This window comes from Oreochromis niloticus, linkage group LG3 (genome assembly GCF_001858045.2).
Source record: "Oreochromis niloticus isolate F11D_XX linkage group LG3, O_niloticus_UMD_NMBU, whole genome shotgun sequence".
In the NCBI taxonomy this organism is placed as follows: Eukaryota; Metazoa; Chordata; class Actinopteri; order Cichliformes; family Cichlidae; genus Oreochromis; species Oreochromis niloticus.
In genome coordinates this window covers 3,340,884-3,351,790 of record NC_031967.2, presented here as the reverse complement: position 1 = coordinate 3,351,790, position 10,907 = coordinate 3,340,884, and the positions used below count along the sequence as shown (strand labels likewise).

The 10,907-nt window shown below is 42.7% G+C and overlaps 1 protein-coding gene across 4 annotated transcripts in view; it reads right to left on the bottom strand.

Moving 5' to 3' along the window:
- Positions 1 to 2,443: 2,443 nt before the first annotated feature.
- The window catches only part of map4k2 (mitogen-activated protein kinase kinase kinase kinase 2), a 55,485-nt gene continuing 47,021 nt past the window's right edge, over positions 2,444 to 10,907 (bottom strand). For all 4 annotated transcript variants that reach the window (XM_019350132.2, XM_019350135.2, XM_005463386.4 and 1 more), the window contains 10 exons: positions 9,775 to 9,835; positions 9,572 to 9,695; positions 9,346 to 9,404; positions 9,159 to 9,262; positions 7,170 to 7,347; positions 7,010 to 7,081; positions 6,848 to 6,934; positions 6,695 to 6,765; positions 6,536 to 6,591; positions 2,444 to 4,015 (listed from right to left, as the gene is read on the bottom strand). In XM_019350132.2, coding sequence (XP_019205677.1) covers positions 3,928 to 4,015; positions 6,536 to 6,591; positions 6,695 to 6,765; positions 6,848 to 6,934; positions 7,010 to 7,081; positions 7,170 to 7,347; positions 9,159 to 9,262; positions 9,346 to 9,404; positions 9,572 to 9,695; positions 9,775 to 9,835 — 900 coding nt within the window. In that variant the 3' untranslated portion in view covers positions 2,444 to 3,927. The remainder of the gene's footprint in view (positions 4,016 to 6,535; positions 6,592 to 6,694; positions 6,766 to 6,847; positions 6,935 to 7,009; positions 7,082 to 7,169; positions 7,348 to 9,158; positions 9,263 to 9,345; positions 9,405 to 9,571; positions 9,696 to 9,774; positions 9,836 to 10,907) is intronic.

The window sequence follows — 10,907 nt, the reverse complement described above, 5'->3', positions numbered from 1 at the left end:
CTTTAGAATAAATCTCTTGACATTCATTTATTTGGGTTGTCATGGCAGAAATATTAAACAATGCCTTTTATTAGAACATAAGCATTTAAATGCAGTAATTGTATTTGAATTAGTTAAATATGAGTGGGCAACTCTGACCATGATAAGACTGCATTTGCTCTAAAAAAATTAATAAAAAATTTTGACATATTGATGTCATTATTTTTACTCTTCAATTTTATGTGTTTTTTCTTTAAGATGGTATCAGAAGTTGCTCCTCCACCATGAAAAAAACCATCTGCATGTATTCTTTCACTACATCCACGATTCTCCTCTGTGGTCTTCCTCATTCATCCTGTTTGGAGCTTGATGTTCAACATCCTTTATCTATTAAAATTACAGAAGGAGAAGAAAATAATCATCAGAGCAGGAATCATGATAAATGATAAATAGATTACCAGTACATACAAACATAACACTTGCATAATTTCTCTGATAACGCTGCATTGGATGGGTTTATTAACGGTAGGCTGAAATTGTGCTACAGTCTGCTGGCGAGGAACTTTTTTGAGTGTTGAATAAAATGTCCTCCACAATCTGTATATGAATTGTCATTAAGACCATAGAGATTCTTACTTATAAAGGAAAGAAAAGTGGGACAATGCCCATCAACATATAGTGTATATTTTCTGAAACATTACAAAGATACAGGTAATTCTGGGTTCACCTGAATTACAGATTAGACTGGTGGACAAACAGAGATGTTGTGTACAACTGGTGACAGCATCAGTGACAACAAATTAATCATCAAGGCTGGCAGCAGAATTAGGAGGCGTCAGAGTCAGCGAGGGTCAGAGGTCAATGAACAAATTGACCACCTTCATGGATAATGCATCACCCTCAAAAGGATTCAAAAACTTGGCCATGAAGAACAGTTCAGGAAACCTATTTTATTGTTTCGTCTGTGAAACTGTATAAATGAAATGTAAATTATGTTAAAGGCAAACACATTTGTAAGCCATAAGAAACAAACATGCTTTGCATTATACCTTCAAACATCTGTATAGATTTGATACATTATTTATTAACTGAATTTGCTAACATGTCTTACATAGTGAGAGTATTTCTTTTACTGATGATATTTCAATGATATGTATTTTTTATGACTAAATAATGCTCTATTGAACCTACCTGGCAATAACAGCAGGTGTGGCAATTTTGTAATTTGTTGTTTAAATTTGATATTATTTTAGGCAGTATCTTTTCTTAGCCTTTGTCATACTCATGCTTAACCCTCTCAGGCTCAAATTAAGTTTTTGTTGCTAATGCACAAAAGAATACCTGCAGGTACTTCTGAGTAAAAAAACCTCATAAAATATGTATGTGGGGTAATCAGGTTGTTAGCTTTTAACTGTTGCAAATCTGCAACGCCTGCCTTGAGAGGGTTAACACAGCAGTCTCAGAAACTGTACAGTAATTTTGGGTGTGGATCACAGGGTGAAGAGTGGGGGTCACCCAGAGTCAGAATCCAGTGAGATATCAGTGTCACCTCGTACAGTTTTCCTGTAATCTGAGCTGAAAGATGAGGATATTAAAAGTACAGTACTGTATATTGGGTAAATTTTACTGTTAATTTTCTCTGAATTGTACAGTAATTTGGGCTGTGGATCACAGGGTGAAAAGTGGAGATGAACCAAAACTGGGAGTGGATTGTGAAGTAAAAGACTGCGTTTCTAAGCCAGTCGGCACCCGTACCGTAATATGCATAAGAATAGTGCAACAACATTTTAGGTGCAGCTGGCGGTGCGGCTAGCTTGACTGTCTTCGTAAGTGGTCAAATATGGTGCTGGAGAAACAAACTACAGAGAACTTCGTAAAGAGAGTATTGAGTGCTTTGGCGACGTAAATGGTAAATGGACTGGTTCTTATATTGTACTCATAGCACATTAAACAACTTGCCTCATTCAGGTGTACGCAAGCACTTTTCTCTGTAAGCACTTTCTGTGTAATGTTCACACACATTCGGAGAGCAACTCTGGGTTGGTATCTTGCCCAGGGATATTTGGCATGCAGACGGGGATTGAAGCACCTTCCTCTACTACCTGAGCAAAGCCACCCCATGTTCGTCTGTGCACAGATTTCTTTCAATACAGTATTATCACAATTGTGCAAAAATACAGGCATGAAAGCTTAAAGTGCGTGATCACAATAAAGGTGACGTTCAGAGACTGACTGAGTGATCTGAGAACATCACTGCCTTCATTTACTTGCTGCTATGGGTGCAGGAATAACACAGTTATGCAGTTACTTTCTCAGTCTGCTAGAGCCTCCACTTGAACGCAAGAACCTTCATTATCTTCTCAAACGGAATTCAAAATGTTTTTTACAAATTGAAGGATTAAGATATAAATCGTAGAAGCATCGATCCACACATTCAAAGAAGAACAACCCAACAAACTCTTCATAAAACTCCAAGAGATATGAAAATCTTTATTTCTGTCTATTCTGTGTTGTTAATAACATCACATCTTCACATAGTAGCAAAAACATATTAAAAAAACATTAATCTCAATATGCATACTGTACTTCAAGTTTCTCTCATGGAAAGGCCAGTGTTACTTTTATAGTATCCTTTCCATAAATATAAATATCTTTACCCATGTAGTGGAATCTTTATTTTATTTTTTCATTTTAGTTAAACGAGCACAAGTATAATGTGACCACATTCACTTTTTATCAGGACAAGCTGCACCACCCAGGTGGTTAGCATACAATAACACCGCCTTGTTCTCAAAGCTTCTTGCTAACTGTACTTTTTTCGCTTTAAGTAATGATACTGAAAGTGTAAGCAGTGGAATACGGTCACATCACGTGCTTAAGGTTGTGTTAGCACTGATAATTCCTTCACAGTTCTTTAAAGATGCTGAAGTCATCATATCAGCTGTAAATGCAGCGTTACACAGCACATGGAACACAGCTGCTGTCCTTACGCTATACTTTCAAGCATCACACTTTCTTACTGACCAGTTTATTTCCACTTTTTATGCTCTAGTATGGTGTGACTGAATGAAGTCAGCAAACCAAATTCTGGCCATCTGAGGATGAGAAAAAACTTGCATGAAATGGGAAGAATGAGATGAAGATGGCTCCTATGTTTTAGACGTGGCACTGTTTCTGCCGTTGTAAGTATGCTAAAGCTCGAAAGATTCATTAAAAGTCTGACACTTCACTCTTCAGCTGGAGCGTCCATCGAGTTTTACATTCCAGGTTTCCTCGTTGGGATTACGACTCTGACGATGATGTGAAAAATTAGTTATTACATTAAACCCATAAAATCAACACTGGCAAAAAAGCCGTGCACTTCACAGAACAGCTTTCTATGGCCGAGCAGCTCCTGCAGGTGTAAGGTGTAGGTGTCACAGCACTCCGGTCCAAATAGTTTATGTGCAGCATGCAGACAGAAAATGGCTTTACAGAATATGACTGAATGTTGAGGCACCAAAACACACTCAGTCATTTCTGTGCAGTGTCAGTCTGCCCCACTCAGTCTGATCAAGAAGAAAACCTGACTCAGCGCTTCATAACATCAGTACGATGATGTCCCGAGGCCATGTTCAGGTTATTCTCCCGTCCACACTGAGCGGGCAGATCAGTGGAGTCTGCATTAGCTTTAACAGAAAGGTCTGATTTAAGCAGGTAAGATGAATAGACAAGAAAAGCTAGAAAACTTTATCAACTATAACCCCAACGAGGACCTTGACAGGTGTCTTGTGTACAGGTGAAGGCTGGACAGTCAGCAGGATCCCTTCCTAACATTTGTCATTCCCAGCATTGAACCGTTTCCTGGCACAGCCTCGGTGAAACAGAGCATCGTTTCTACCCCACAGTTACAGACAGGCTGTGCTTTTCTTTGGTAACACCGTCCAAGGAGAAGCCCCGCCTCCTCTCTCAGTAGCTGCTTTCGTGTCCTGTCAGGATGTACAGGCTGCTCAGTGCTGACGGGTCATCAGTCGGTGTGCTCTGAAGGATGATGTCTCTGCACATTGTCAGCAAATGAGAAGGAGAGAAGTTGTAAAGCAGAACCAGAGAAAGGCAGTACTAACCTAAAGCCAGTGCCTCCACCTGCTGCTACTCCTCCCACCTCTAGTACTGACACTACTCTACTGATACTACAACCACTCTAGTTTGACTTTTAATGCTACGCACTGATACAGTACTGGTACACTTACTGGGTCTACTCTCGTGTTTTACTCCTTTTCCTGCTCATCACCACGCCTACTACTTTTTTAAACTTTATGATAAGTGTGAACATTTACACAACAGCATACAAACAAGTTTAAAGTAGAAAAAAGGAAGCAAAGAGCTGAGAAATACTTAAAACATAACACAGAAGCAAAAGAAACCTTTGCGAGGATTCCTTCTACACCCAGTTTGAGTAAAAATTAACTGAAACACAAGGAAAGAAGATAAGATCCACTAAATAAGGGTTGGCACAGTTGTACAATAATACTTAGTACTGGCAGCCACCAGCGCTAAGCCTCAGCCTCCCAGTAGACACACCTATGGTACCGATTTAAAATCCTACATGTCTTTGTTCTCAGGTTATCACGTTCACAAACGTTGGTGTCCACGCTATTTGCCTGCCAGGCTGACAATGATTTAGATCACAGAAATCCAACAACATGTTTAAGCTGTTATTCCTGGTTTCACAGTGGAAAACTCCGGGTAACTTCCATTATCTTTGCTCCTGTATAAGACTTTCCTGAATGCTAAGGTTTGGTCGTCCACGTGAAATTCAGTACTTTTGTTTCAGTTTCATTAATGATGCATTGATTTTGGACATCTATGTAACATATATGTGATGCACGACCGTCTTTGAGTCTGTCCTTCTCATATATAATCCCACCGTTTTTGCACTTCAGATGATTCCAGTAATGACTGATTTTAAAAAAAAAGGTGAAATATTTCTAATGAACTCACCACGATTCTTATTTCAAACTTCATTAAAAGCTACTGGATCAACAGGGCTGTCCTGGATTTTTTAGTAATATAATATAGTAATATATTATTATTAGTTTTAATTATTTAGTCAAAAATCAATTCCAGACTGCTCTGAAAGAAATCAAAAAGAAAAGGACATTTTCTGAAGACTGAGTTTTAATGCCAGATATCTATACAATCCAAATGTAAACACACACTTGTAGTTACTGGAATTATTCATTTTGGCAGGTTGTGTGTCAATTGTTTGAGAAAACCTGGTGTTAATGTCCCCTCCCCCCACAAAAATGATCAAAAGGAAGTGCTGAGGGTATTATCAGGATGTCCTAAAAGCTCTCAGTTAATCCAAAATGCTGCAGCGAGAGTCCTGACAGGGGCTAGAAACAGAACATTTATTGGCTCCCTGTTTTATCCAGAATGAAAGAGTCAAAATCCTCACACACAAGGTTTTTGAATAATCAGCCCCTGTCTTAACTTAATGACCTTATAGTACCATATCACCCCATTAGAGCACTTCGCTCTGAGTATTTAAAAGTAAAATGGGAGCCAGACCCTTCGGTTTCCAGGCCCCTCTTGGTAAATGGTAAACGGACCGGTTCTTATATAGTGCTTTTCTACTCTGAGCACTCAAAGCGCTTGCCTCATTCGCCCGTTCACACCCATTCATACTCTGACGGATGCACCGGAGAGCAACTTTCATGCAGGATATCTGGCATGCAGACGGGGAGTAGGTGACCTGCTCCCCCACCTGAGCTACAGCCACCACTTCTGTGGAACCAGCTTCCAGTTTGGGTTTGGGAGACAGACACCCTCTCTACTTTTAAGACTAGGATTAAAACTTTCCTTTCTTCCCTGAATCCTCCCTTAGTTAGCCTAAGTCTAGGCAGCTGGCGGGTTCCCGTGATGCACCAAGTGTTTATTCTTCAGTCACCCTTTTCACTCACTATCTGTTTATACACCTCTCTGCATTCAATCATTAGTTGAGAATATTCTCTGGCTCTCTTCCCCAATTGTCTTTGTCCCGTCTTCCTCCTCTCACCCCCCAACCGATCGCAGCAGATACCCGCCGCTCGCCGAGCCTGGTTCAAGTTTCCTCCTGCTAAAAGGGAGTTTTTCACCTTTGTGCACCATAATTACAGGGTCTTTACCTTACAATATACAGTGTGTTGAAGTGGCTATTGTTGTGATTTGGCACTAGCATAAAGAAAATTAGCACTAAGGAAAGTAGTTTTCTGTACAAAGTGTCAGGTAGACGGTAGTTGGTAACTTTAATGGCTGGGTTTTTTTTGGGAGGGCTGCATGCAAACACATAGGCTGCATTTCCTAAATCCTTGGATCTGAGTAACCAACAGAACAAACACTCTAGTGTGACTCCTGCTTTAATGCTACCATTAATGCTAGGAGTATTCATGCTTCTTCCACATGCTACTCTGAAAATCACTTCCAGGTCACTTAACAATAGTATCAAGAAAAATACTATCCTGATTACTTCTGCTGTACTAGGATTACTAGTTTCTCACAGTGATTGATAACTCTTGTCAGCATACTGTTAACATACCTGTTTGTTCCCAGAACTCTGAACACACGACTCTCATCTGTAATTTCTTGTGTTACCTGCACATAAAGTGAAAATTCACATGTGTAATGACTTAGAACAAATATGATAAGCACATGATACGAGCTCAGCCAACGTTGGGTGAATTTACTAGTTCATCACCTCATCTGAATGGAAACTCCTCCCTTTGAGGCCATGCTTCCAGAATGCCAGCACACTGTCCTGCAAGCAGACTGACAGAACAGGAGGTGTCACTCAGCTTTCAGGACAGACATCAGCTCTCATTCACTCTGTTTGTCACATCATTATTTCTACCTAGTGTTTCAATGGGGAAGTCAAAGACTATTTCTGCAGCCAGCTGCCTGGATGGAAGGCCTTGCAGGTTCACGATCTTTACAGTTCCTGTCCAAACGGTACACGGATTGAGAATGAGCACGAAAGACATTTGAAGGATTCACAATATGTGAGGGGACTTACTTTCCAAGGTGATGAGAACAGTGTCTCGGTCCAGCTGGGTTACCTGCACGGCTCTGAGTGCTCCACTATCTCCTGACGCACGGAAACAAGGAAGCTTGTTGAAACAAGTTGAAGGCTGAAGCTTCAGGAAGTTAGCAGAGAAACACAGAAACGGTCCTACCTGGCACTGGAACAGGAGCGCCGTTCAGCTCTATAATATCAAACCTGAGCTGTTGGCCGGTTGGTGGTTTATCATTACTACAGTCTCTCACTCCAACACACAGCTGAGGAAACTCATCTGTTGCCAACACCAGCAGTTCAAATATCGGAAGAGAATCTGGGAGCCTGATGGCGAGTTGCTGTGAAACAGTCATGAAGAAAAAACAAGAAACAAAACAAGAAAAACTAAATAAATTCTCATGGATGGTTAAGTGATGCTTGTTAAACCTGAACCTGTTCATACAACCTTCCAAAACAGCACAACAGAATTCTTGTATGATTAGTAAATCTTGAGATTAAAGATAAACCGATACCATCCATCCATCCATCCATCCATCCACCCATCCACCCCGTACGTCCATCCATTCATCCTTCTGTCCGTCCATTCATCCATCCATCCATCCATCCAACCATCCATCCATCCATCCACCCCGTACGTCCATCCACCCGTTCATCCATCCATCCATCCCGTCCATCCACCCATCCATCCACCCGTCCATCCATCCATCCACCCCGTTCGCCCATCCATCCATCCATCCATCTGTCTGTCATCCATCCGTCCGTCCGTCCATCCATCCATCCATGCATCTGTCCGTCCATCCACCCATCCATCCATCCACCCATCCACCCGTCCATCCATCCATCCATCCATCTGTCTGTCATCCATCCGTCCGTCCGTCCATCCATCCATCCATCCGTCCATCCACCCATCCATCCATCCACCCATCCACCCATCCATCCATCCATCATGCATCCATCCATACATCCGTCCGTCCGTCCGTCCGTCCATCCATGCATCCATGCATCCGTCCGTCCATCCATCCATCCATGCATCCGTCCGTCCATCCATCCATCCATGCATCCGTCCGTCCATCCATCCATCCATGCATCCGTCCGTCCATGCATCCGTCCATCCATGCATCCGTCCGTCCGTCCATCCATTTATCCATGCATCCGTCCGTCCGTCCATCCATTTATCCATGCATCCGTCCGTCCATCCATCCATCCATGCATCCATCCATCCATCCATCCATGCATCCGTCCGTCCATCCATCCATCCATGCATCCGTCCGTCCATCCATCCATGCATCCGTCCGTCCGTCCATCCATCCATCCATCCATCCGTCCGTCCATCCATCCATCCATGCATCCGTCCGTCCGTCCATCCATCCATCCATCCGTCCGACCATCCATCCATCCGTCCGTCCGTCCATCTACTTCCGCTTATCCTTTTTCAGGGTGGCAGGGGGCTGGAGCCTGTCCCTGCTGTCTTAGGGCGAGAGGCGGGGTGCACCCTGGACAGGTAGCCAGATTGTGGCAGGGCTAACACATAGACACAGACAACCATTCGCACACATTCACACCTATGGGCAATTTAGCGTTTCCAATAAACCTGTCCCCACTAACTGCACGTCTTTGGACTGATGCCACTTTGCCATAATGTTGTGACACAGGCGTGTTTCTCCTAGCAGCACTGTGTCAGGACTGCAGACAGGCTTACCACAGAGCTCTGTTCTCACAATACATACGTTGTCTTCATGAAATGTGCAAGACATGCACAAAAAACCTGTCAATTAGTCTGCTATGTGACCTAATGGTGCATGCTGGCATTGAACTGTGTGCTGATAACACTGTTCCTGTAGCCCAGAAAACACATGGTAACCATTCAGTTACACGAGCTTGGACCCAGAGAAGGTGCTGTTGGTGTTTTTGGACAGCGTTTATACAGCGTTTCTTTTATTTAGTCTCTAAAATCTTGTTGGGCTTGAATAAAAAGTATGCATATGTTATTAAAAAAAACAATGACATTCTTCAGCTTCAGATTCTGATATGCTGTCTGTCTGCTTTTATGTAATTCAGGTCTAATGACTGGTTTGCATTGTGGAAATAGGGTTAGAGTTAGAAAGGAAGACAGTTATTCAGGTGGCAAGTTCAACATATCTGTACAAACCTTTAGATGCATGAACTTCTGAAGAGGCTCGTACCACAAGAGTAAAACCAGGCCAGATGGGACGGCCCCGCACAGAAATGTGCTATCTGTGTATGGGTTTCTTGCTGAAACACAGAGAGCAGGACTAAGTGTCTGCAGTTGTTCTCCGTGAACAAACAGACTGACCAGAGTAACTCAGCATGCTTACCTACACTGCACCTCCTACAACCTTTAGTGTCAGGAATCTTTACAGATATGGCAAACTTTCTGTGGCCAACAGAGAATATCCAGGTCAGAACAAGCAGACAAATCCCACTATTTGGGTTTACAGTATCCTCCTTCCTCAAAATCAGGTGGTAGCATCATACATCACATAATTAATACTGCTGCACCTACAGCTCCTGTTTCCCTGCATCTGTGATGGCGTGTCGTACCTGAGACTCATCCGCTCCGTGAGGCGGTTGGTGCTGAGCGACAGGCTGCTGTGTTTCTTGTGCAGATGTCCTTTCTGTTCAAACAGAGCTGGCAGGCTGTGCGAGTAAAGCTGGGACGACTTCCCTGCAGGATGGAACCTTTTTAGAGCAGCATATTATCGAGTGGACACAATGTTCTCCGTTTGTGTCAAGCTGTTTGTTACCTGATACGGACATCAGCACGTTGTTCATAACATATAGCCATATACATCGCTGAGGGAGGAGCTGTGGGGAGAGGGAAAAGACAAGCAGTTCACTGACACTTCAAACATCCAGCTTCACTCATCAGACTGTTCCAGAAACACCATTTCCTGGTTTTCAGTGCTCCTCCTTTCATCAGGAGCTGCACTCCTTACTCAGATTTTTCAGGGTGATGCGATTAACGACTTGCACTTTTCTGTTATTACTTGCATTTTTATACAATGCTCTTCTACTCTGACTGACACTTTCAACTACCAGCTTAACCGCACATCACTCTATTCTACTTCACATTCACGTCCAGTTACACATGTCTGCATGAATTCTGCACGCACCTTTGCACTACAAACTGCACACAAACACGTGCACACACATGCGCACACTCTCGTGCACATATCCATGATTTACTCCAAACCTAACCTTCAGTGCTTTTTAACTTCCAACCCCTTCAGTGGAAGCATCGGGAGAACTTTGCCAGATTTAGGGTTTGCAGTGTTATTTGTTCACATGTTTGTGTTCTGGCTTGTTTCTAACATTACCACAGTTACTACTGTCACAAGTCAGCGAAGCATAGACTGGTTTTAAGGAGGGTCGCTCCTTACTGGGGGTATATTGTCATAGTAACTTATGCTGCAGACCTAACCTGCTCTGGACCGAGTTATTCCTCCTGCATGTCTGTGCACGGATAGTCGAGCATCTTATGAATCTAGCCACTTGACCTTTGACCCATTTCAGTATAAGATATTGTGACAGTATTAGTCTTAGCTGACTTTCCTTCGTGTTTCTAATGTTTGTGTGTTACTAGTAGCCCCGATGTTTCCCCTGTCTGACCTTCGTCTCGTCTATGTGTTGCTCAGTTTTCTGGTGTGTCGTGTTTTTGTCCGTCTTCCCTCCTTTTCCTCTCATCACCGTCATCTGTGTCCAATCATTTTAGCCCGTACCTTGATCCCCATCTGTTCATCTTTGTTCTAATCCCTGTTTTGTAGCATGTAGCGTGTCTTCCACACACAGCTCCTGCCTCTGTGCTCATTTTGGGATTCTGTTTTGTTGTTGGCTAATTTTGTGGACAGCTAAAGTTAAAGCCTTGGTTTTGCTTTGC